This window comes from Cajanus cajan, chromosome 1 (assembly GCF_000230855.2).
Source record: "Cajanus cajan strain Asha chromosome 1, NIPB_CcT2T_4, whole genome shotgun sequence".
Lineage (NCBI taxonomy): Eukaryota > Viridiplantae > Streptophyta > Magnoliopsida > Fabales > Fabaceae > Cajanus > Cajanus cajan.
In genome coordinates, this window is record NC_138517.1 from 75,245,287 (window position 1) to 75,272,764 (window position 27,478).

The 27,478-nt window shown below is 36.1% G+C and overlaps 2 protein-coding genes and 2 non-coding genes across 5 annotated transcripts in view; 2 read left to right on the forward strand and 2 right to left on the reverse strand.

Annotated features, from left to right (window-relative positions):
* The first annotated feature begins 4,492 nt into the window (after positions 1-4,492).
* Positions 4,493-27,478, forward strand: part of LOC145950855 (uncharacterized) — a 43,253-nt gene continuing 20,267 nt past the window's right edge. The window contains exons 1-2 of one of the 2 annotated variants that reach the window (XM_083062685.1): positions 4,493-8,533; positions 24,336-24,399. In XM_083062685.1, coding sequence (XP_082918811.1) covers positions 4,886-7,831 — 2,946 coding nt within the window. In that variant the 5' untranslated portion in view covers positions 4,493-4,885 and the 3' untranslated portion in view covers positions 7,832-8,533; positions 24,336-24,399. The remainder of the gene's footprint in view (positions 8,534-24,335; positions 24,400-27,478) is intronic. The other variant, XM_083062687.1, reaches the window with a different exon arrangement.
* On the reverse strand, positions 5,466-5,571 carry LOC145954010 (small nucleolar RNA R71). Its single transcript, XR_014431221.1, has one exon. It is a non-coding gene; the product is annotated as a small nucleolar RNA R71 (small nucleolar RNA).
* Positions 15,037-15,142, reverse strand: LOC145954011 (small nucleolar RNA R71). The gene has a single exon (XR_014431222.1). It is a non-coding gene; the product is annotated as a small nucleolar RNA R71 (small nucleolar RNA).
* On the forward strand, positions 24,452-27,192 carry LOC145950859 (uncharacterized). The gene is made up of 2 exons (XM_083062689.1): positions 24,452-24,770; positions 25,444-27,192. Exon 2 carries the CDS (start codon positions 25,444-25,446, stop codon positions 26,890-26,892), a length of 1,449 nt encoding a protein of 482 aa, XP_082918815.1. The 5' UTR covers positions 24,452-24,770; the 3' UTR covers positions 26,893-27,192.

Here is a 27,478-nt window from a genome sequence, read left to right on the forward strand (position 1 = left end):
AATTGGGTTTTCGCTTAGTTAACGAGATTATGTGAATTGTGATGAGATTTACAAATAGAGAATTGAAGTGGGTTGTGTAAGTGCTTAACTGCAACTTACTTTGTTTAATTCTTAATTAATCTTCGCTTAGTTGGTTAATTAGGAGCTCGAATGTGATTTAACTCAGTAACTTGCATGTTTAGATTAATTGAGGATAAGAGGTCAAGCTATCTAGTTAAGGAATCCAACTGTTTAGTTTATTGTTTGTTACCGTTTGGTTACCATTTATTTGTTTCTTTTTCAATCAAAACCCCCCCTCTATTTTTGAGTGAGAGTTAGGGGGAAAAAATGTATATCAGCTACGGGTCTCACAACCTCCCCAACAACAAGAGTTTTCTTCCCCGAAAACAGACTTACTTGGGAATAGAAACCGGTAGCGCTCCCTGAACTGCTGCTCCACCTCCCAAGTAGCCTCACTAGTAGCTGCATCCTGTAATATCCCAAATTTTATTAAATAAAACAGGTTATTTTGATTTTAAATATTTATTTTATCATATTTTTATATACGTATTTTACTATTTATATATACGTATTTTACTATTCACATATACGTATTTACGTATTTATAAATAGTAAATATATTATTATTTTAATGAATAGTAATTTCCAAAAACAAGAACGTAAGCACTTACGTTTGTTTCAAATTATTATATTATTTTTTAATGAATAGTAATCCTAATATAATATTATTTTATGAATAGTAATCCTAATATAATATTATATAAATAGTACTTTTCAATTGTTATAAATAGGAAGCAGGAGGTTTTGAAGAATCATACGGCCGAAGTAGAAATTTAGAAGAAAAAAAAAATAGAGAGAGAGAAAGTAAGAGGGAAAGAGAGGGAATTCAAAAGAGGAGGTTCTGCTCAAGTTGTAGTTCTTGTTTATTTAGGTAAGGGGGAGGAGAACCTTATCTTTTTAAAATTTTATATACTATTATGTATATTTATTTATGTCATTTACTTGATTATATTTATTTAGTGGGGTGCCCCTAACCTCATTATTGTTATATTTATTCAGTGAGGTGTTCTTAACCTCATTTAACTACTTAACTTTTAATTACAATGTTTATTTATGTTATTATTATATTTATTCAGTGAGGTGTTCCTAACCTCATCTAACTACTTAACTTTTAATTACTATGTTATTGTTATATTTATTCAGTGAGGTGTTCCTAACCTCATCTAACTACTTAACTTTTAATTACTATGTTATTGTTATATTTATTCAGTGAGGTGTTCCTAACCTCATCTAACTATTTAACTTTTAATTATTATGTTTATTTATTTACGTTATTATTTAGTGGGGTGTTTCTAACCTCATATATTTGTTTAACCTTTAATTACTATTACTTATTCTATGATTATTCTTAAATCTATTTTGAGTAATTTTTTTTATGATTAATATAATTTGTTAAAATGTCTTTTACTCATTTTAAAGATAATTAATACTCTATGGCCATAGACGATAAAGTTTGAATTATTTGTAGCTGGAGGTTTAACCTTGGGGATTTAAATGAGTAAGAAATGGAGGTGGAATAATTTTTGGTTGGTGTTATAATGATGCTCATTTATCCTGACTAGTCACTACAAGTATAATTCAAATTTTATTGTATCAAGAAAATCTAATATTTAATCTGTATAAATATATATTTATATATATATATATATATATGTTAAAATTTTATACATAAATAATTATGTTTATTCGTTCGAATTATTGTATTTATTGGATATTGTTCTTACTCCTTTCTTTTCTTTGTTTTTTTTTAATTAAATATATTATAAATAGATGGATCAACTTGAGATTCCAGATCATTTTGCTGTTATTGTTACTACTGTCCTACATGGAAGGAAATTGGAATACGGAGGCTATTTGATGGATTTGTTATAACTTTACTTGTCAATCATATTATTTTAATTGTAATTTTCTTTCCGTTATGAATATATATATTGTATTAATAGAGTAAGGAAAATGAATAATGTGTAAAATAATACGTTATTCTAAATATTTTAGAACGATATGTTATGTATTAAATTCACAAGATATTCTTTTCTTTACTTTTATTTTTATTAAATAAATATATAGATATTGTTAATGATATAATTATAAAATATTATAAAATTTTATAATTTTATATGTATAATTTGGGTATTAGAATTAGGCGTTACATTTAATGGTATCAGAGCAACGTTCCATGTGTAACTTGGGGAAATGTGCTAACCATGTTTCTATTATAAACTGATCTATAAAATTACAGATGGCAGGAAGAAGGAATACCGAACTAACAGAGGCTGTACAAGCTATTAGGGACATGGCTGCCGCCTTGTTAAGGAATCAACCACCAGGAAGAACAGGAGAGTCACAAGGACTTGTAGAATTCAGAAGCAATAACCCTTCCCAATTTGATGGAGGATACAATCCTGAAAAAGCTGAATTATGGATTAAAGAAATAGAAAAAATATTTCGAGCTATGAACTGTCCTGACAACCAAAAAGTAAATTATGCAGTATTTATGTTAGTAGGAGAAGCAGAATATTGGTGGGATAGTACCAGGAGATTATTAGAAGGAGGGGGAATAATCATTACATGGGAAGTATTTAGAACCAAATTTTTTGAAAAATATTTTCCTAATGATGTTAGGAGGGCTAAAGAAATAGAATTTATGCAGTTAAAACAAGGGAATATGACAGTGGGAGAATATGCTTCTAAGTTTGAGGAATTGGGAAAATACTCTACTTTCTTTTATCACCCTGATGAGAGGATGAAGTGTATTAAATTCGAGGATGGACTTAGATCAGAATTAAGAAAGGCAGTAGGGATATTGGAAATCTCTGATTTTCCCACATTAATACACAAGTGTCGATTTTTGGAAGGTTTTGATCATAATAAGGATAATAGACCAAAATCTTTTGGCCCTCAATTTAGTAAGAAAAGGGATAATGAAAGAAAACCTTATGTTCGACCACAATGGAAACCCCAATCCTCTCAATTTGCAGGAAATTCCAGTAGTTCCATTAATAATCAAGCCAAGTGTTTTAAGTGTGGACAGGGTCATTATACTAAAGATTGTCATCTCAAAGGACCTGTTTGTTTCAAGTGTGGAAAGCCTGGTCATGTATTTTCTGAGTGTGGACAACCAAAGACGCACGTGAATATTTCCGGATCCAAACCAAGACCTTCTACAACTGGAAGAGTTTACACCATGACCGGAACTGAAGCTGCTCAAAACAATGATCTAATACAAGGTAAATGTTTCATTAAAGGCAAAACTTTAAATGTACTGTATGATTCAGGCGCAACTCATTCTTTTATCTCCAATAATTGTGTTCAATACCTCCAATTACCAATTTCTTCTTTAGAGAATAATTTGATTGTTTCAACCCCTACAAACAAATCTGTAATTGCCAATAAGGTTTGTTTAGACTGTCCTATTTTTATTGGCGATAAAAAATTTCTTGTAAATTTGATCTGCTTACCTTTATCACAATTAGATGTGATTTTAGGTATGAACTGGTTATCTTCCAACCACGTTCTTCTTAATTGTGCAGAAAAGTCTATAATATTTTCTGATCCTAAGGACCTATCGATTTCATTATCTAAACCAATAAACAAGTTTCCTTGGGGTAAAGTTCAAGGATATTTAATCTTATCCTCTATGGAAGCTAAAGAGGAAGTCAACTTGAAAGATATAGCTGTCGTTCAAAATTTTCCTGAAGTCTTTCCTAATGATATTCCTGGTTTGCCACCTGACAGAGAGATTGAATTTTCGATTGATTTAATACCTGGAACTGGACCAATTTCAATGGCACCCTATAGGATGTCACCTTCTGAATTAGCTGAGTTGAAGAAACAATTAGAGGAGTTACTTGAAAAACAATTCATACGCCCTAGTGTATCACCTTGGGGGGCTCCTGTTTTGTTAGTCAAAAAGAAAGATGGAAGCTTTAGACTGTGTGTGTGATGAGGATTTTCGCAAACCTATCACTTGGCAAGTGAACCAAGTTTCGAAGTAGTATTTAAAGATCGTCCTCAGGGATTTGAGTGATTAGTAATTCTTACTCTAATGATTTATAAGAAAATGATGTTCAAATTGCAGATGAGTGAAAATAGATTAAAACAACACAATAAAACAAATGTAATAAGGACAATGATTAAGAAACAAGGATTGGTTCGGAAGCACTTGCTAACTCATATATCTTCTTAAAATAAATGCTATTCTAATTCCATTATTTCCACGTTCATTAAGTAATCCAACAAGATTCCTCAAAGTTGAATCCTAAAGTCATTAAGCTCAAAACATTATTTCCACGTTCATTAAGTTTAAACTATCTGTTTGTTTTGTGTTAGTTATGGTTTTAGGATTCAACCTTGAGGAATCTTGTTGGATTACTTAATGAACGTGGAAATAATGGAATTAGAATAGCATTTATTTTAAGAAGATCTATGAGTTAGCAAGTGCTTCCGAACCAATCCTTGTTTCTTATTCATTGACCTTACTACGTTTGTTTTATTTTGTTGTTTTAATCTATTTTCACTCATCTACAATTTGAACATCAATTTCGTATAAATCATTAGAGCAAGAATTACTAAACACCCAAATCCCTGAGGACGATCTTTAAATACTACTTCGAAACTTGGTTCACTTGCCAAGTGATAGGTTGCGAAAAAAACCCCATCAAGTTTCTGGCGCCGTTGCCGGGGATTTGGTGCTAATTAGTAATTTTTAATCTTGTGATTTTGCAATTGTGTAGATAATCCATTTTGTGAATAGCTACAATATAGAGATATCTGTCTTGTTGTGTTTTGTGGATTCACCTTCCTGTGCAGATTTCTTAAAAATTGTATGAGAGGAAAAACTCCAGCTGAAGAATTGCATTTTGACTCTGAAATCGAAAGAACAGCAAGGAGGAATAATAGCAGAACAAGAAGGCTGAGACAGTTAGAGAGAATCCTAGAACAACAGCAAGATTTTCTAAATTCTTCTACTTCTTCAAATCAACCAATGGCTGAAGACGGAACAGGAAATAATAATGGTGGAAATGGACCAACTAGGCCTCCCAGAAGGACCCTAGGTGATTATGCACAACAACAAGGTCCTAGACATTTCTCTAGCATTGCAGCTCCAAACACTTCTAGAGCCATGGAGATGAAACCTGCCTTCCTTACCTTGGTTAGCTCACAACAATTTGCTGGCCTTGATCATGAAGACCCATACTCACACCTATCAAATTTCTATGAGTTATGTGGAACTATGGGAATTCCTAAGGCTGATGAGGAAGCTGTATATTTGAGGTTGTTTCCATTTTCTTTGACAGGAAAAGCTAAAGTTTGGTTACAATCTCACCCAAATCAAAGTTTAACAAGCTGGGGTGATGTGGAAAATAAGTTTGTGAACCGATTCTATCCTTCATCCAAGTATATTAAGGCCAAGTCAGAAATCACTACTTTCAGGCAAGGTGCAGATGAACCATTCTGTGAAGCCTGGGAGAGATTTAAGTCATTGCTCAGAAAATGTCCTAACCATGGGTTTGAAGATATAGCTCAACTTAATTTCTTTGTCAATGGAATCAAACCTGAGGTGAAGATGTTATTGGATGCAGCAGCTGGTGGCACTATGATGACTGTGAGTCCAGAGGAAGCCACTCAAATCATAGAATCTCTGGCATCTTCTGATCACCAAGCAGAGCATGGAAGACATCAATCTCATAGAAGAGGAGTTCTTGATCTTAACACTAATGATGCAATCCTTGCTCAGAACAAACTGCTGTCTCAACAGATCGAAGCATTGACTAAACAGATGGCCAAGATTCCACAACAGCTTCATGCCATTGCTTCTTCTTCAACCCAACAAAATCCTTTCTTAAAATGTGATTTTTGTGGAGGAGATCATCCCAATGGTCACTGTTCAGAAATTCCAAATGAAGAAGAGGTCAACTATGTGGGGAACCAACAACAAGGAGGTAATTTTAATTCCCGTAATTATAACACTAACAATTATATGCAGGGAAATCAAGGTTGGAGAAGCAACAATAACAACCAAGGTTATGGATGGAGGAATGAAGTTGGACCATCCAATAGGCCACCACCACAACAACAACAACAACACCAGCCTGCTTATCCTTCTATGCATGAAAGAACCAGCAAATTGGAGGATACTCTGAACCAGTTTATGCAGGTATCTATGAACAACCAGAAGAATACAGAGGCATCCATCAAGAACTTGGAGGTGCAGGTGGGTCAGCTAGCTAAACAATTGGCTGACATGTCTAAAGGCCCATTTTCAGCCAATACCATGACCAACCCCAAGGAGTATTGCCAAGCTATAACAACAAGAAGTGGGAAGGTAGTTGGTGAAGATGTTGGAGTGAGTGAGAACAATGAGGATGCTGAGAATGAGAAAGAAAATGTTGAATTGACGGGGGTTGAGGAAGAGATTGAGAAGAATGAGGAAGAAAAAAATAAGAGTGAGAGTGTAAATAATGAGAAAATAAGAGAGAAAAATGAGATTGAGAAGGAGAAGAATAAAAAGAAGGGCAAGGAGGTAATTTCCACTGTTCCTATTAAAGACTTACCTTACCCTCATGCCCCATCTAAGAAAGAGAAGGAAAGACAATTTGCAAGGTTTCTGGACATCATAAAAAAGCTACAAATTAATATTCCTTTCACTGAAGCCATGGAACAAATGCCCACATATGCTAGGTTCATGAAGGAATTGTTAACTAAGAAAAGGAGAATGCTTGAAGAAGAGACTGTGGAGCTTGAAGCAGGATGCAGTGCCATTATACAGAAGTCTCTACCTCAAAAGTCCAGAGATCCAGGCAGTTTCACTCTCCCTGTATCAATTGGTAATCTGTCAGTGGGTAAGGCACTCTTAGATCTTGGAGCTAGTATTAATTTGATGCCTTTATCCATGTTGAAAAAGATAGGAGAAGTGGAAGTGAGACCTACAAGAATGACCTTGCAGTTGGCAGACAGATCCATCAAGATTCCACATGGTATAGTGGAAGATATGATTGTAAAGGTTGACAAGTTCATGTTCCCAGTTGATTTTGTAGTGATGGACATGGAAGAAGATGTGGAGGTTCCATTGATTCTGGGCAGACCCTTTATGAAGACAGCTCGAGTTCTCATTGACATGGATGAAGGAAAGCTGAAAGTGAGGGTCCAAGATGAGGAAGTGAGTTTCAATGTATTTGAAACAACAAAGTTTCCAAAAGGTCACAAAGATTGCTTCAGAATTGATGCATTAAATGATATGTACTTAGAAACTCAAAATGATTTCAAGAGCTCATTGCCACTAGAGAAGGCTTTGCTTATCTCTAATGAAGAATTGGAAAAAGTCATTGGTAAAGCTTGTCATCTACAATTGGAATTGGAACATAAAGCATTTTGGGCTTTGAAGGCCTTGAATTATGATTTGAAGGCAGCAAGAGAGAAAAGAAAGCTTCAATTGCATGAATGGGAAGAAAGAAGATTGAAAGCTTATGAGTCTTTTAAGTCTTACAAGCACAAAGCCAAGATATACCATGCCAAGAAGATTCTGAACAGGAACTTCCAACCTGGCCAACAAGTATTATTGTTCAATTTCAGGTTGAAACTTTTCCATGGGAAGCTCAACTCTAAGTGGTCAGGTCTTTTCTCAAATAAATCTGTCAAATCATGTAGAGCCATTGAACTTGAAGATCCTGGCTCTAGAAGGACTTGGCTAGTTAATGGTCAGAGGCTCAAGCATTATTTGGGTGGTGAGGTGGAGAGATTCACTACCAGCACACATTTGAAGGAGCCATGAACAAACAGGATTGTCAAGCTAAAGACATTAAATTAGCACGTTCTTATTTTCATTTCTATTTTTAGATTCCCAATTTAGTTTGAATAGTAAGTAATTAAGAGTTTTTGTTCATAGAATTGCTTGATATCAGTATGAATGTTGCTTGATGATTTGCATGTTTGTGTTTTGCTAATTTCATATCTTGGTTACTACTTGTTGTGTTATTTAAGCTTCATGAGTAAATGATATGGTAGTATCAATGCATGTTTGAATGTATGATATTCATGTGTCATTGCATATCTTATATTTTGTGTGTCATGTTAGTTGCACTTGGTTAATTGTGTGATTGTTTGTGTTAATTAGGAGTTCATTATAGCTGTTAAAAATGTGGGAGTGTAGGAACAAGTTTTAGAGAGGTTGAGAGCTATGAAAGAGTGAAAAAGGAAGTAAAAATATGAAGTTTTAAGTCTCAGGGCTGCAGCCCTCATCCAAAGCTGCAGCGGATTTAGCAGAAAAGCTGAAATTTTTTTTTTTTCTGATATGAGGGCTCAAGCCCCGGATCCAAGGCTCAAGCCTTAATTTTCTGTTTCACATCCAGGGGTCCAGAGCTGCAGCCCTCATTCACGGCTGCAGCGGTAACTCTCTGCCAAGCTCCACATGAGAGCAAAAAAAAAAAAAAAAAAAAAAAAAAAAAAAAAAAAAAAAAAAAAAAAAAAAAAAAACGTCCAGGGGTCCAGAGCTGCAGCCCTCATTCACGGCTGCAGCGGTAACTCTCTGCCAAGCTCCACGTGAGAGCAAAAAAAAAAAAAAAAAAAAAAAAAAAAAAAAAAAAAAAAAAAAACGCAGCTGCAGCTCCGATTTTCAAGCCCAAGCTCAATATCTCTGCCATCATTGCAGCTGCAGCTCTAGAATCATGGCTGCAGCCCCAGGTTCAAATGCCCAAAATTTTTAAGTGATTTTAAGACCCATTTTCCACTTCCAAGCTACGAATACACTTCTCTTCACTCTCTTTTCATGTTCTCAACCTCTAAACCCTTCCACACTCTCTTATACTCCCACTCTCTTCTCATGAGTCTCTCTTGTTGGTAGGAGATTAATGAAATATTTCATAGTTCTCTTCTCCTTCAAATCACACTAAAAACGTAAATTTTTTCATAGATTTTTCTCCTCTAGTTACATGCGATTCTTTCAAATTTCTTCTTCCTCTTGAAGCACAATGTGATTTTTAAATTGTAATTTCTCAAAAGAACTCTTGAATTGTTGAAGTGAATGAAACACTTTGTTTGCTTAAAAAAAATGCTTATTTAAGGTGCATGCAAAGTGTTTGTGGAAATGTTTGCAAGAACACCATGTGAAATTCAACTCCATGTTAATTTTTGGCACATTAATCTTTGCTTTTTGACGTGCATATCATCCACATGGTTAATTGTGCTTGAAATAAACTGAAACAAGAAGTCTCTATCCATGTCCTACTTTAGAAACCCTTGTTGACCAAATTTTATGGCCTAGGGACAGTCCTATATACTTAGGAGGGGGTGGAGTGCAACAGTCAGGAGTTCATAGTGCACAACCTGCTGCTGAGCATGGACAGGAAGAGGAAGTTGAGAGAGATGAAGAAGCAGAGGAAGAAGAGGAAGGAGAAGAAGAGGAATCCGAGTCAGAGGATTTTTGAGACAGACTGTGGAGAAAAGTTCATTTTAATTTTTTTGCAATTTTAAATTTTAGTATTTAAATATTATGGTGGTTTATTGCTAGCTTGTTCAGTTTAAACTATCTATTTGTTTTGTGTTAGTTATGGTTTTATGTGTTGGATGTTATAATTATGCATGTGTTGTTTTGGCTTGTGGTGCTTAGGTCAAGTACTAATAAACGTTTGGGGTTTTTGTGGAAAGTCACTAGTTTGTGAATAATCACTGACTATTGAAACACTCAGTTCTTTTTGAAAGACAAGTCAAGTTGTTTCAAATCAGCAAGAAGAAAACTTTCATCTTTAAATTCACCAAAAAAAAAAAAAAAAGTGTTGTTAATACTCATCTTTTGGTTGCACTCTATCATTCATGCATAATCTTAGAATTCATGAGCATCTCTTTAACTTGACATGAAAGGTCAGTGGTTGGATTTATTGAGCCAAGCCAGTGAGTGAGAACACCCAATACATACACTTATATGTTTGAGAGTCACCATCATAGCATATGTGTTTGCATTGTTTGATTCTTGAAATTGTTGCTCTTGTAAGAAATGTTGGAAAAGATCAAGGCATTATGTTGTTCATATTGAAGATCTGTTAAACCTAGAACCAAACAGCTAACCTTCATTTGAGAAAAATCTTTGTTTGAAACCCATTTGAGCATTACCCTTTATCCAACCTTTAAGCCTATACCAATCATAAATTCCTCACCCTAACCAAACCTTAGAGAGCATGATGAAAATGATTGTGGGTTAAGTTGGGGGGAGTGAAAATTGTCAAAGGTTGAAGAAAAAGAAAAGAAATATCATGTTGTGAAGTGTTAAAGTGAGAATTACCTCTTTAATGTTATCATTGTAATGTACAATTTCATTCAAAATAGCTCAAAAAAAAAAAAAAAAAAAAAAAAAAAAAAAAGCTAGGTTATTGTACAAAAAGTCTCAAAAGAGGTGGTATTCTTACAATTGAGTCAATAAATTATGAGGGTAAATATGGGAAAAGTGAAGGTAGAAATTGGGCTGAGATATATGGTTGGAGTTGAAAATTCAAGAGTGAACAAATTTTGAGTCTTGTTGCTTATGTTTATTGTGCTCTCTAGAGTTTGAACTTTGAACCTTGTTTACAAAAAAAAAAAAAAAAAAAAAAAAAAAAAAATCATGTTTCTTTGTTAACCAAGCCCCATTACAACTATCAAAAGACCTTGTGATCCTTCATCTTCTTTTCAAGAATGGTAATGGAGAGATGATATCAATGCTTATGTTCATAGAAATGATGTGTGTAGTTGAGAGAAACACTCACCCAAGGAGAGATACACTAGTGAGGAGTATTTATTCAATCACTGATTCATAATGCTCAAGTTTGTGATTTGATTTGTGAATTCTTTGATTAAGTATGTTTGAAAATGTGGCACCTCAAGTGAGTAGGAATTAATTTGATGAAGGTGAATTAATTGATGACTTATTCTCTTGTTGATATAAAAGGTCATAGTGGAACCTTTGTTTGGGGACAAACAAATGAGTAAGTTGGGGGGAGTTGATAAGTGCTCAAATTGCATATTTTTATGCTTAATTTGGCACTCATTTTGGATGAGATATAAGTAATTTTGGTTATGTTTGACCCTCCAAATAGATGAACTAAGATTAATCTAAGGAGTTACAAGAGTGTAGTTTCTTTGGCTAAAAATATTTCTTTTTTGTGTAGGTTTTGATGAAATTGGAAATCCAAGGCTATAGCCCCAAAACCAGTGTTCCAGAGAGTTGGAGCTGCAGCCCCCATTCCAGAGCTGCAGCCTTGGAGCTTTGTGCGTATATGGACCAATTCCAGAGAGTTGGAGCTGCAGCCCCCATTCCAGAGCTGCAGCCTTGAAGCCTTGTGCGTATGGAAACCAATTCCAGAGAGTTGGAGCTGCAGCCCCCATTCCAGAGCTGCAGCCTTGAAGCCTTGTGCGTATGGAAACCAATTCCAGAGAGTTGGAGCTGCAGCCCCCATTCCAGAGCTGCAGCCTTGAAGCCTTGTGCGTATGGAAACCAATTCCAGAGAGTTGGAGCTGCAGCCCCCATTCCAGAGCTGCAGCCTTGAAGCCTTGTGCGTATGGAAACCAATTCCAGAGAGTTGGAGCTGCAGCCCCCATTCCAGAGCTGCAGCCTTGAAGCCTTGTGCGTATGGAAACACTTCCAGAGCTGCAGCCCCCATTCCAGAGCTGCAGTCTTGGGTTAAAAATCCCAACTTTTCCTTGGACAGAACATATGTGGGGCCCAAAATTAAGGAGAAAAATAGTGGGGGACAAAAATTAAGGAAAGAAACAAGAAGCACATGAGCACTAAATTAAAAAGAAAGACAAGGGGCCTTAAATTAAGGAGAAACAAACAAGGAAAAAGGGGAAAATAATTAGTGGTTTTCCACTAATTGAACCACTAATGGAGGCTACAGCTGGACATCCACTAGCCTACAGCTAGAGACCAATTGGAGGGGGCAAGTGTTCTTGAGAGTAACACACAGATTGGGGGGCTAGAGGATACACACGAAGGAGGGAACCCAAATTCTCTGGTTTTTCACTTCTAACTTTGTAATCTCTTATGGAAATTGCTGGAGAAATTGTAATGGCCATGAGTGGCTAATTTCATTGAGGATTGGTTGGATGTAACTACTAACTCTTCTCCTTCTTAAATATATGCATTTTAATCTCATTATTTGTGTATGATTCTTTACTTAATGCTTATATCGGCTTGATCACCCGTTGTATGAATTTTTGGTTTTTGAATCCAGTTGGAAAACGTTTTTGAAAACCCGAACTGAATCTTGCACCTAATCAATTCTTGTTCTAGGGATAGACTTGATTTGGTTAGTCACATTGTTCAAGTTCTTGTTCTTAATGCGAAGTGTTGAACTCAAAACATAGAGGAATCATGTTTTGAGCTTAATGACTTTAGGATTCAACTTTGAGGAATCTTGTTGGATTACTTAATGAACGTGGAAATAATGGAATTAGAATAGCATTTATTTTAAGAAGATATATGAGTTAGCAAGTGCTTCCGAACCAATCCTTGTTTCTTAATCATTGTCCTTATTACATTTGTTTTATTGTGTTGTTTTAATCTATTTTCACTCATCTGCAATTTGAACATCATTTTCTTATAAATCATTAGAGTAAGAATTACTAATCACTCAAATCCCTGAGGACGATCTTTAAATACTACTTCGAAACTTGGTTCACTTGCCAAGTGATAGGTTTGCGAAAAAATCCTCATCAAGTTTCTGGATAAGTGCTCAAATTGCATATTTTTATGCTTAATTTGGCACTTATTTTGGATGAGATATAAGTAATTTTGGTTATGTTTGACCCTCCAAATAGATGAACTAAGATTAATCTAAGGAGTTACAAGAGTGTAGTTTCTTTGGCTAAAAATATTTCCTTTTTTTGTAGGTTTTGATGAAATTGGAAATCCAAGGCTATAGCCCCCATTCCAGAGCTGCAGCCTTGGAGCTTTGTGCGTATATAGACCAATTCCAGAGAGTTGGAGCTGCAGCCCCCATTCCAGAGCTGCAGCCTTGAAGCTTTGTGCGTATATGGACCAATTCCAGAGAGTTGGAGCTGCAGCCCCCATTCCAGAGCTGCAGCCTTGGAGCTTTGTAAGTATATAGACCAATTCCAGAGAGTTTGAGCTGCAGCCCCCATTCCAGAGCTGCAGCCTTGAAGCCTTGTGCGTATGGAAACACTTCCAGAGCTGCAGCCCCCATTCCAGAGCTGCAGCCTTGGGTTAAAAATCCCAACTTTTCCTTGGACAGAACATATGTGGGGCCCAAAATTAAGGAGAAAAATAGTGGGGGACAAAAATTAAGGAAAGAAACAAGAAGCACATGAGCACTAAATTAAAAAGAAAGACAAGGGGCCTTAAATTAAGGAGAAACAAACAAGGAAAAAGGGAAAAATAATTAGTGGTTTTCCACTAATTGAACCACTAATGGAGGCTACAGCTGGACATCCACTAGGCTACAGCTAGAGACCAATTGGAGGGGGCAAGTGTTCTTTTTAGTAACACACAGATTGGGGGGCTGCAGCATACACACGTAGGAGGAGCTCCCAAAAACCTCTGTTTTTCACTTGGAACTTTGTACTCTCTTATGGAATTTGCTGCAGAATTTGTAATGGCCATGAGTGGCTAATTTCATTGAGGATTGGTTGGATGTAACTACTAACTCTTCTCCTTCTTAAATATATGCATTTTAATCTCATTATTTGTGTATGATTCTTTACTTAATGCTTATATCGGCTTGATCACCCGTTGTATGAATTTTTGGTTTTTGAATCCAGTTGGAAAACGTTTTTGAAAACCCGAACTGAATCTTGCACCTAATCAATTCTTGTTCTAGGGATAGACTTGATTTGGTTAGTCACATTGTTCAAGTTCTTGTTCTTAATGCGAAGTGTTGAACTCAAAACATAGAGGAATCATGTTTTGAGCTTAATGACTTTAGGATTCAACCTTGAGGAATCTTGTTGGATTACTTAATGAACGTGGAAATAATGGAATTAGAATAGCATTTATTTTAAGAAGATCTATGAGTTAGCAAGTGCTTCCGAACCAATCCTTGTTTCTTAATCATCATCCTTACTACGTTTGTTTTATTTTGTTGTTTTAATCTATTTTCACTCATCTACAATTTGAACATCAATTTCGTATAAATCATTAGAGCAAGAATTACTAAACACCCAAATCCCTGAGGACGATCTTTAAATACTACTTCGAAACTTGGTTCACTTGCCAAGTGATAGGTTTGCGAAAAACCCCATCAAGTTTCTGGCGCCGTTGCCGGGGATTTTGGTGCTAATTAGTAATTTTTAATCTTGTGATTTAGTAATTTTGTAAATTATTTTGTGAATACTTTGAATAGAGATATTTGTCTTGCTGTATTTTTTTTTTTTTTTGGACTCACCTTGCTGTGCAGACTTCTTGGAATTGTATGCGAGGGAAAACTCCAGCTGAAGAATTACATTTTGATCCTGAAATTGAAAGAACAGCAAGGAGGAATAATAACAGAACACGAAGGCTGAGACAGTTAGAGAGAATCCTAGAACAACAGCAGGATTTTCCAAGTTCTTCTACTTCATCAAATCAACCAATGGCTGAAGACGGAACAGGAAATAATAATGGTGGAAATGGACCAACTAGGCCTCCCAGAAGGACCCTAGGTGATTATGCACAACAACAAGGTCCTAGACATTTCTCTAGCATTGCAGCTCCAAACACTTCTAGAGCCATGGAGATGAAACCTGCCTTCCTTACCTTGGTTAGCTCACAACAATTTGCTGGCCTTGACCATGAAGACCCATACTCACACCTTTCAAATTTTTATGAGTTATGTGGAACAATGGGAATACCTGGAGGTGATGAGGAAGCTGTGTATTTGAGATTGTTTCCATTTTCTCTAACAGGAAAAGCTAAAATTTGGTTACAATCTCACCCAAATCAAAGTTTGACAAGCTGGGGTGATGTGGAAAATAAGTTTGTGAACCGATTCTATCCTTCATCCAAGTATATTAAGGCCAAGTCAGAAATCACTACTTTCAGGCAAGGTGCAGATGAACCATTCTGTGAAGCCTGGGAGAGATTTAAGTCATTGCTCAGAAAATGTCCTAACCATGGGTTTGAAGATATAGCTCAACTTAATTTCTTTGTCAATGGAATCAAACCTGAGGTGAAGATGTTATTGGATGCAGCAGCTGGTGGCACCATGATGACCGTGAGTCCAGAAGAAGCCACTCAAATTATAGAGTCTTTGGCATCTTCTGATCACCAAACAGAGCATGGAAGACATCAATCTCATAGAAGAGGAGTTCTTGATCTTAACACTAATGATGCAATCCTTGCTCAGAATAAGCTGCTATCTCAACAAATTGAAGCATTGACTAAGCAGATGGCCAAGATTCCACAACAGCTTCATGCTATTGCTTCTTTTTCAACCCAACAAAATCCTTCTTTAAAGTGTGATTTTTGTGGTGGAGATCATCCCAATGGTCACTGTTCAGAAATTCCAAATGAAGAAGAGGTCAACTATGTGGGGAACCAACAACAAGGAGGTAATTTTAATTCCCGTAATTATAACACTAACAATTATATGCAGGGAAATCAAGGTTGGAGAAGCAACAATAACAACCAAGGTTATGGATGGAGGAATGAAGTTGGACCATCCAATAGGCCACCACCACAACAACAACAACAACACCAGCCTGCTTATCCTTCTATGCATGAAAGAACCAGCAAATTGGAGGATACTCTGAACCAGTTTATGCAGGTATCTATGAACAACCAGAAGAATACAGAGGCATCCATCAAGAACTTGGAGGTGCAGGTGGGTCAGCTAGCTAAACAATTGGCTGACATGTCTAAAGGCCCATTTTCAGCCAACACCAAGACCAACCCCAAGGAGTATTGCCAAGCCATAACAACAAGAAGTGGAAAGGTGGTAGGTAGTGATGTTGGGGTAAGTGAGAAAAATGAAAAGAAAGAAAATGTTGAATTGACGGGGGTTGAGGAAGAGATTGAGAAGAATGAGGAAGAAAAAAATAAGAGTGAGAGTGTAAATAATGAGAAAATAAGAGAGAAAAATGAGATTGAGAAGGAGAAGAATAAAAAGAAGGGAAAGGAAGTTAGTTCTACTGTTCCTATTAAAGACTTACCTTACCCTCATGCCCCATCTAAGAAAGAGAAGGAAAGACAATTTGCAAGGTTTCTGGACATCATCAAGAAGCTACAAATTAATATTCCTTTCACTGAAGCCATGGAACAAATGCCTACATATGCCAGGTTCATGAAGGGATTGTTAACTAAGAAGAAAAGAATTCTTGAAGAAGAGACTGTGGAGCTTGAGGCAGGTTGTAGTGCTATTATACAAAAGTCTCTACCTCAAAAATCTAGAGATCCAGGCAGTTTCACTCTCCCTGTATCAATTGGTAATCTGTCAGTGGGTAAGGCACTCTTAGATCTTGGAGCTAGTATTAATTTGATGCCTTTATCCATGTTGAAAAAGATAGGAGAAGTGGAAGTGAGACCTACAAGAATGACCTTGCAGTTGGCAGACAGATCCATCAAGATTCCACATGGTATAGTGGAAGATATGATTGTAAAGGTTGACAAGTTCATGTTCCCAGTTGATTTTGTAGTGATGGATATGGAAGAAGATGTGGAGGTTCCATTGATTCTGGGCAGACCCTTTATGAAGACAGCTCGAGTTCTCATTGACATGGATGAAGGAAAGCTGAAAGTGAGGGTCCAAGATGAGGAAGTGAGTTTCAATGTATTTGAAACAACAAAGTTTCCAAAAGGTCACAAAGATTGCTTCAGAATTGATGCATTAAATGATATGTACTTAGAAACTCAAAATGATTTCAAGAGCTCATCGCCACTAGAGAAGGCTTTGCTTATCTCTAATGAAGAATTGGAAAAAGTCATTGGTAAAGCTTGTCATCTACAATTGGAATTGGAACATAAAGCATTTTGGGCTTTGAAGGCCTTGAATTATGATTTGAAGGCAGCAAGAGAGAAAAGAAAGCTTCAATTGCATGAATGGGAAGAAAGAAGATTGAAAGCTTATGAGTCTTTTAAGTCTTACAAGCACAAAGCCAAGATATACCATGCCAAGAAGATTCTGAACAGGAACTTCCAACCTGGCCAACAAGTATTATTGTTCAATTCCAGAGCCATTGAACTTGAAGATCCTGGCTCTAGAAGGACTTGGCTAGTTAATGGTCAGAGGCTCAAGCATTATTTGGGTGGTGAGGTGGAGAGATTCACTACCAGCACACATTTGAAGGAGCCATGAACAAACAGGATTGTCAAGCTAAAGACATTAAATTAGCACGTTCTTATTTTGATTTCTATTTTTAGATTCCCAATTTAGTTTGAATAGTAAGTAATTAAGAGTTTTTGTTCATAGAATTGCTTGATATCAGTATGAATGTTGCTTGATGATTTGCATGATTGTGTTTTGCTAATTTTATATCTTGGTTACTACTTGTTGTGTTATTTAGGCTTCATGAGTAAATGATATGGTAGTATCAATGCATGTTTGAATGTATGATATTCATGTGTCATTGCATATCTTATATTTTGTGTGTCATGTTAGTTGCACTTGGTTAATTGTGTGATTGTTTGTGTTAATTAGGAATTCATTATAGCTGTTAAAAATGTGGGAGTGTAGGAACAAGTTTTAGAGAGGTTGAGAGCTATGAAAGAGTGAAAAAGGAAGTAAAAATATGAAGTTTTAAGTCTCAGGGCTGCAGCCCTCATCCAAAGCTGCAGCGGATTTAGCAGAAAAACTGAAATTTTTTTTTCTGATATGAGGGCTCAAGCCCCGGATCCAAGGCTCAAGCCTTAATTTTCTGTTTCACGTCCAGGGGTCCAGAGCTGCAGCCCTCATTCACGGCTGCAGCGGTAACTCTCTGCCAAGCTCCACATGAGAGCAAAAAAAAAAAAAAAAAAAAAAAAAAAAAAAAAAAAAAAAAAAAAAAAAAAAAACGCAGCTGCAGCTCCGATTTTCAAGCCCAAGCTCAATATCTCTGCCATCATTGCAGCTGCAGCTCTAGAATCATGGCTGCAGCCCCAGGTTCAAATGCCCAAAATTTTTAAGTGATTTTAAGACCCATTTTCCACTTCCAAGCTACGAATACACTTCTCTTCACTCTCTTTTCATGTTCTCAACCTCTAAACCCTTCCACACTCTCTTATACTCCCACTCTCTTCTCATGAGTCTCTCTTGTTGGTAGGAGATTAATGAAATATTTCATAGTTCTCTTCTCCTTCAAATCACACTAAAAAGGTAAATTTTTTCATAGATTTTTCTCCTCTAGTTACATGCGATTCTTTCAAATTTCTTCTTCCTCTTGAAGCACAATGTGATTTTTAAATTGTAATTTCTCAAAAGAACTCTTGAATTGTTGAAGTGAATGAAACACTTTGTTTGCTTAAAAAAAAATGCTTATTTAAGGTGCATGCAAAGTGTTTGTGGAAATGTTTGCAAGAACACCATGTGAAATTCAACTCCATGTTAATTTTTGGCACATTAATCTTTGCTTTTTGACGTGCATATCATCCACATGGTTAATTGTGCTTGAAATAAACTGAAATAAGAAGTCTCTATCCATGGCCTACTTTAGAAACCCTTGTTGACCAAATTTTATGGCCTAGGGACAGTCCTATATACTTAGGAGGGGGTGGAGTGCAACAGTCAGGAGTTCATAGTGCACAACCTGCTGCTGAGCATGGACAGGAAGAGGAAGTTGAGAGAGATGAAGAAGCAGAGGAAGAAGAGGAAGGAGAAGAAGAGGAATCCGAGTCAGAGGATTTTTGAGACAGACTGTGGAGAAAAGTTCATTTTAATTTTTTTGCAATTTTAAATTTTAGTATTTAAATATTATGGTGGTTTATTGCTAGCTTGTTCAGTTTAAACTATCTGTTTGTTTTGTGTTAGTTATGGTTTTATGTGTTGGATGTTATAATTATGCATGTGTTGTTTTGGCTTGTGGTGCTTAGGTCAAGTACTAATAAACGTTTGGGGTTTTTGTGGAAAGTCACTAGTTTGTGAATAATCACTGACTATTGAAACACTCAGTTCTTTTTGAAAGACAAGTCAAGTTGTTTCAAATCAGCAAGAAGAAAACTTTCATCTTTAAATTCACCGAAAAAAAAAAAAGTGTTGTTAATACTCATCTTTTGGTTGCACTCTATCATTTATGCATAATCTTAGAATTCATGAGCATCTCTTTAACTTGACATGAAAGGTCAGTGGTTGGATTTATTGAGCCAAGCCAGTGAGTGAGAACACCCAATACAAACACTTATATGTTTGAGAGTCACCATCATAGCATATGTGTTTGCATTGTTTGATTCTTGAAATTGTTGCTCTTGTAAGAAGTGATGGAAAAGATCAAGGCATTATGTTGTTCATATTGAAGATCTGTTAAACCTAGAACCAAACAGCTAACCTTCATTTGAGAAAAATCTTTGTTTGAAACCCATTTGAGCATTACCCTTTATTCAACCCTTAAGCCTATACCAATCATAAATTCCTCACCCTAACCAAACCTTAGAGAGCATGATGAAAATGATTGTGGGTTAAGTTGGGGGGAGTGAAAATTGTCAAAGGTTGAAGAAAAAGAAAAGAAATACCATGTTGTGAAGTGTTAAAGTGAGAATTACATCTCTAATGTTATCATTGTACTGTACAACTCCATTCAAAATAGCTTCATAAAAAGTTAAAAAAAAAAAAAAAAAAAAAAAAAAAAAACTAAGTTAATGTACAAAAAGTCTCAAAAGAGGTGGGATTCTTGCAATTGAGTCAATAGATTGTGAGGGTAAATATGGGAAAAGTGAAGGTAGAAATTGGGCCGAGAGATATGGTTGGAGTTGAAAATTGAAGAGTGAATAAATTTTGAGTCTTGTTGCTTATGTTTATTGTGCTCTCTAGAGTTTGAACTTTGAACCTTGTTTAACCAGAAAAATCATATTTCTTTGTTAACCAAGCCCCATTACAACCATCAAAAGACCTTGAGATCCTTCATCTTCTTTTCAAGAGTGGTAATGGAGAGATGATATCAATGCTTATGTTCATAGAAATGATGAGTGTAGTTGAGAGAAACACTCACCCAAGGAGAGATACACCAGTGAGGAGTATTTATTCAATCACTGATTCATAGTGCTCAAGTTTGTGATTTGTTTTGTGAATTCTTTGATTAAGTATGCTTGAAAATGTGGGCACCTCAAGTGAGTAGGAATTAATTTAATGAAGGTGAATTAATTGATGACTTATTCTCTTGTTGATATAAAAGCAATTTGTGAATTAGAAAGTGTTGTCCATTTGTAGTCATAGTGGAACCTTTGTTTGGGGACAAACAAATGAGTAAGTTGGGGGGAGTTGATAAGTGCTCAAATTGCATATTTTTATGCTTAATTTGGCACTTATTTTGGATGAGATATAAGTAATTTTGGTTATGTTTGACCCTCCAAATAGATGAACTAAGATTAATCTAAGGAGTTACAAGAGTGTAGTTTCTTTGGCTAAAAATATTTCCTTTTTTTGTAGGTTTTGATGAAATTGGAAATCCAAGGCTATAGCCCCCATTCCAGAGCTGCAGCCTTGGAGCTTTGTGCGTATATAGACCAATTCCAGAGAGTTGGAGCTGCAGCCCCCATTCCAGAGCTGCAGCCTTGAAGCTTTGTGCGTATATGGACCAATTCCAGAGAGTTGGAGCTGCAGCCCCCATTCCAGAGCTGCAGCCTTGGAGCTTTGTAAGTATATAGACCAATTCCAGAGAGTTTGAGCTGCAGCCCCCATTCCAGAGCTGCAGCCTTGAAGCCTTGTGCGTATGGAAACACTTCCAGAGCTGCAGCCCCCATTCCAGAGCTGCAGCCTTGGGTTAAAAATCCCAACTTTTCCTTGGACAGAACATATGTGGGGCCCAAAATTAAGGAGAAAAATAGTGGGGGACAAAAATTAAGGAAAGAAACAAGAAGCACATGAGCACTAAATTAAAAAGAAAGACAAGGGGCCTTAAATTAAGGAGAAACAAACAAGGAAAAAGGGAAAAATAATTAGTGGTTTTCCACTAATTGAACCACTAATGGAGGCTACAGCTGGACATCCACTAGGCTACAGCTAGAGACCAATTGGAGGGGGCAAGTGTTCTTTTTAGTAACACACAGATTGGGGGGCTGCAGCATACACACGTAGGAGGAGCTCCCAAAAACCTCTGTTTTTCACTTGGAACTTTGTACTCTCTTATGGAATTTGCTGCAGAATTTGTAATGGCCATGAGTGGCTAATTTCATTGAGGATTGGTTGGATGTAACTACTAACTCTTCTCCTTCTTAAATATATGCATTTTAATCTCATTATTTGTGTATGATTCTTTACTTAATGCTTATATCGGCTTGATCACCCGTTGTATGAATTTTTGGTTTTTGAATCCAGTTGGAAAACGTTTTTGAAAACCCGAACTGAATCTTGCACCTAATCAATTCTTGTTCTAGGGATAGACTTGATTTGGTTAGTCACATTGTTCAAGTTCTTGTTCTTAATGCGAAGTGTTGAACTCAAAACATAGAGGAATCATGTTTTGAGCTTAATGACTTTAGGATTCAACCTTGAGGAATCTTGTTGGATTACTTAATGAACGTGGAAATAATGGAATTAGAATAGCATTTATTTTAAGAAAATCTATGAGTTAGCAAGTGCTTCCGAACCAATCCTTGTTTCTTAATCATCATCCTTACTACGTTTGTTTTATTTTGTTGTTTTAATCTATTTTCACTCATCTACAATTTGAACATCAATTTCGTATAAATCATTAGAGCAAGAATTACTAAACACCCAAATCCCTGAGGACGATCTTTAAATACTACTTCGAAACTTGCTAACTTGCCAAGTGATAGGTTTGCACCTTAAATAAGCATTTTTGTATACTCATCTTTTGGTTGCACTCTATCATTTATGCATAATCTTAGAATTCATGAGCATCTCTTTAACTTGACATGAAAGGTCAGTGGTTGGATTTATTGAGCCAAGCCAGTGAGTGAGAACACCCAATACATACACTTATATGTTTGAGAGTCACCATCATAGCATATGTGTATGCATTGTTTGATTCTTGAAATTGTTGCTCTTGTAAGAAATGTTGGAAAAGATCAAGGCATTATGTTGTTCATATTGAAGATCTGTTAAACCTAGAACCAAACAGCTAACCTTCATTTGAGAAAAATATTTGTTTGAAACCCATTTGAGCATTACCCTTTATTCAACCCTTAAGCCTATACCAATCATAAATTCCTCACCCTAACCAAACCTTAGAGAGCATGATGAAAATGATTGTGGGTTAAGTTGGGGGGAGTGAAAATTGTCAAAGGTTGAAGAAAAAGAAAAGAAATACCATGTTGTGAAGTGTTAAAGTGAGAATTACATCTCTAATGTTATCATTGTACTGTACAACTCCATTCAAAATAGCTTCATAAAAAGTTAAAAAAAAAAAAAAAGTTTAAAAAAAAAAAAAAAAAAAAAAAAAAAAAACTAAGTTAATGTACAAAAAGTCTCAAAAGAGGTGGGATTCTTGCAATTGAGTCAATAGATTGTGAGGGTAAATATGGGAAAAGTGAAGGTAGAAATTGGGCCGAGAGATATGGTTGGAGTTGAAAATTGAAGAGTGAATAAATTTTGAGTCTTGTTGCTTATGTTTATTGTGCTCTCTAGAGTTTGAACTTTGAACCTTGTTTAACTAGAAAAATCATATTTCTTTGTTAACCAAGCCCCATTACAACCATCAAAAGACCTTGAGATCCTTCATCTTCTTTTCAAGAGTGGTAATGGAGAGATGATATCAATGCTTATGTTCATAGAAATGATGTGTGTAGTTGAGAGAAACACTCACCCAAGGAGAGATACACTAGTGAGGAGTATTTATTCAATCACTGATTCATAATGCTCAAGTTTGTGATTTGATTTGTGAATTCTTTGATTAAGTATGTTTGAAAATGTGGCACCTCAAGTGAATAGGAATTAATTTGATGAAGGTGAATTAATTGATGACTTATTCTCTTGCTGATTTGAAACAACTTGACTTGTCTTTCAAAAAGAACTGAGTGTTTCAATAGTCAGTGATTATTCACAAACTAGTGACTTTCCACAAAAACCCCAAACGTTTATTAGTACTTGACCTAAGCACCACAAGCCAAAACAACACATGTATAATTATAACATCCAACACATAAAACCATAACTAACACAAAACAAACAGATAGTTTAAACTGAACAAGCTAGCAATAAACCACCATAATATTTAAATACTAAAATTTAAAATTGCAAAAAATTAAAATGAACTTTTCTCCACAGTCTGTCTCAAAAATCCTCTGACTCGGATTCCTCTTCTTCTCCTTCCTCTTCTTCCTCTGCTTCTTCATCTCTCTCAACTTCCTCTTCCTGTCCATGCTCAGCAGCAAGTTGTGCACTATGAACTCCTGACTGTTGCACTCCACCCCCTCCTAAGTATATAGGACTGTCCCCAGGCCATAAAATTTGGTCAACAAGGGTTTCTAAAGTAGGCCATGGATAGAGACTTCTTGTTTCAGTTTATTTCAAGCACAATTAACCATGTGGATGATATGCACGTCAAAAAGCAAAGATTAATGTGCCAAAAATTAACATGAAGTTGAATTTCACATGGTGTTCTTGCAAACATTTCCACAAACACTTTGCATGCACCTTAAATAAGCATTTTTTTTTTTTAAGCAAACACAGTGTTTCATTCACTTCAACAATTCAAGAGTTCTTTTGAGAAATTACAATTTAAAAATCACATTGTGCTTCAAGAGGGAGAAGAAATTTGAAAGAATCGCATGTAACTAGAGGAGAAAAATCTATGAAAAAATTTACCTTTTGTTGTTTACCTTTAGAAATGTCTAAGGATCTTCTATTAGCAAAGAAACTATTGAGAATGAGAATTAGAGTAGAAGAAAATGGGAAGGGTTTAGAGGTTGAGAGCAGAGAGAGAGAGTGAAGAGAAGTGTACGTGTTGCTTAGAAGTGGAAAATGGGTCTTAAAATCACTTAAAAATTTTGGGCATTTGAACCTGGGGCTGAAGCCATGATTTTAGAGCTGCAGCTGCAATGATGGCAGAGATATTGAGCTTGGGCTTGAAAATCGGAGCTGCAGCTGCGTTTTTTTTTTTTTTTTTTTTTTTTTTTTTTTTTTTTTCATGTGGAGCTTGGCAGAGAGTTACCGCTGCAGCCGTGAATGAGAGCTGCAGCCCTCATTCACGGCTGCAGCGGTAACTCTCTGCCAAGCTCCACATGAGAGCAAAAAAAAAAAAAAAAAAAAAAAAAAAAAAAAAAAAAAAAAAAAAAAAAAAAAAAAAAAAAACGTCCAGGGGTCCAGAGCTGCAGCCCTCATTCACGGCTGCAGCGGTAACTCTCTGCCAAGCTCCACATGAAAAAAAAAAAAAAAAAAAAAAAAAAAAAAAAACGCAGCTGCAGCTCCGATTTTCAAGCCCAAGCTCAATATCTCTGCCATCATTGCAGCTGCAGCTCTAAAATCATGGCTTCAGCCCCAGGTTCAAATGCCCAAAATTTTTAAGTGATTTTAAGACCCATTTTCCACTTCTAAGCAACACGTACACTTCTCTTCACTCTCTCTCTCTGCTCTCAACCTCTAAACCCTTCCCATTTTCTTCTACTCTAATTCTCATTCTCAATAGTTTCTTTGCTAATAGAAGATCCTTAGACATTTCTAAAGGTAAACTTTTCTTCTCTTTTCATCTCTTTCATCATAAAAACATTAACTTTGCCATAAATTCTTCTCTTCTTCTTCTTCACTCTTGCTTTTCTTCTATCTCTTGATTGTTGAATGCTGATTAATTCTGTGGTTCATGCTTGTTGTGTTGGTGAACGAATTCGGATGAGGCTTGATTCCAAGTGTTTTTGAAAATGTTCAAATTGAGAGTTGCATCCAAGGTGTTCGATCAAATGTCTGTGTGAAATTTCATATCAATTTGAATGTCAATGAATACTTGTGTGATTCATATACTTGTACATGGTCAGTTTGAATCATTGAAGGGAATGAAACACTTAGTTTGTAAAAAAAAAAAAAAAAAAAAAAAAAAAAAAAAAAAAAAAAAAATTGCATATTGAAATTGTTCGCAAGGTGTTTGTAGAAATGCTTGAATAACAACCATGTTGTGAAATTGCATTTCTTGTTAGATTTTTTTTACCACATTAATCATTGCTTTTTGAAATGAACATTACTCAAATGGTTAAATGTTCTTGAAGGTAGGAGTGGTTTGTGTTAAAAATAATTAACTATATCTTGGTCTCATTGTTGTTTTATTTAGTCATGAACAAATTGTGCATATACTTATCATTTTAACATTGACCATTCTGGGAGTTATTTTGTTGTTAAATTATCGTAGATGGTCCGCTCTAGAGGAGGTGCTTCTGTCGGTGGGTCTAGACCAACTCATGAGATCGCTGCAACTAAAAAGCGAAAAGGGGTAGCTACAACTTCTCAGTCACAACCCTTCTCATCCTCATCTGAAGACGAGGAGGCAGCTCCCATCAAACACAATCACCACCCTCTCAAGTTTAAGACTAAAGCTAAGCAACAACGATTCCTCGAGCTCCAAGAAAGACCAATCCTTGCAGAGAGACTGATGGTTGATACCACACCATGCATAGATTTTGATGATGAACTAAGGAGGAGAAAATGGGAAAAGATTGGCACACCAGAGCAAAAATACAATGAGATTCTTATTCGAGAATTTTATGCCAATGCTTTTCCAACAAAGCTGGATATCAAAGATCGAATTTCTTGGGTGCACAACAAGAGAGTGCCATATGATCCTGAGACTATAAATTCTTATCTAGGCACTCAGTCTCAAATATGTGAGGAAGATGATTATCACTTGATGCTCCGCACTCCTTTAGATGAAGCCACTTCTACAGCTTTGCTCAATACTCTTTGCCTTCCGGGAAGTGAATTTCATTTGGGTACCAAGCAACAACCCAAACATATTAAAAGAGCTCATTTGAAATCATTAACTCGCATGTGGCAAGCTCTCTTGCAATATAACATTCTTCCCACCACCCACTCTTCCGACATCAGTCTCCCTCGAGCCAAGCTTGTGTATTGCATTATTCAACAAAAGAATGTCAACTTGGCTAGCTTAATCTCTAAGGAGATTCATGCCATTACCCTATCTCAACCTTCTACAAATGGCATGGCAAGACCATTGGCATTTCCGGGACTTATCACAGGATTATGCAAGGCTTTTGGTGTGGTTATTCCTAAACCATTCACATTCATCAATAGACCCATCAATAAAGCCTATTATCAAAACCGGATAAACAATGCCAAAGAATTTGAGCACTTACCAACTCAACCTCATATCTTACCACAACAAGACACACAAGTTCCTCAACTAATACCAGAGGCCCCGTTTGATCTGTCAACCCTAAGGGCTCTTATACTTGAGCAAGATCAAAAGGCAGAAGCACGACACCAAGCACAACTGGAGCAAAGCAAATTACACCTCGCTTATCTTCGTCATTTGCATCTCCAACAGGCTGCCAATCATAGAGCTCACCTGGCACATCATTCCTATTGCTATAATTATACCCTACATCAATCTGAAACAGGAGGTAGTCTTTATCCTTGGCCTACTTTAGAAACTTTTGCTGACCAAATTTTATGGCCTGGGGACAGTCCTATTTCCTTAAGAGGGGGTGGAGTGCAGCAGCCAGGAGTTCATAGTGCACAACCTGCTGCTGAGCATGGACAGGAAGAGGAAGTTGAGAGAGATGAAGAAGCAGAGGAAGAAGAGGAAGGAGAAGAAGAGGAATCCGAGTCAGAGGATTTCTGAGATAGACTATGGAGAAGAGTTCATTTTAATTTTCTGCAATTTTAAATTTTAGTATTTAAATACTATGGTTTATTGTTAACTTGTTGCGTTTAAAAAATCTGTTGTTTTGTGTTAGTTATGGTTTTATGTGTTGGATGTTATACTTGTGCATGTTGTGTTTTGACTTTTATTGCATAAATGTGTTGTTTTGAATAATCACTGACAGTTGAAACACTCAGTTCTTTTTGAAAGACAAGTCAAGTTGTTTCAAATCAGCAAGAAGAAAACTGTCATCTTTAAATTCACCGAAAAAAAAAAAAAAAAAAAGTGTTGTTAATACTCATCTTTTGGTTGCACTCTATCATTTATGCATAATCTTAGAATTCATGAGCATCTCTTTAACTTGACATGAAAGGTCAGTGGTTGGATTTATTGAGCCAAGCCAGTGAGTGAGAACACCCAATACAAACACTTATATGTTTGAGAGTCACCATCATAGCATATGTGTTTGCATTGTTTGATTCTTGAAATTGTTGCTCTTGTAAGAAGTGATGGAAAAGATCAAGGCATTATGTTGTTCATATTGAAGATCTGTTGAGCCTATAAC

Coding starts and splice junctions, on each gene's coding strand:
- LOC145950859 (XM_083062689.1), top strand. CDS start 25,444: ATGGTCCGCTCTAGAGGAGGTGCTTCTGTCGGTGGGTCTAGACCAACT.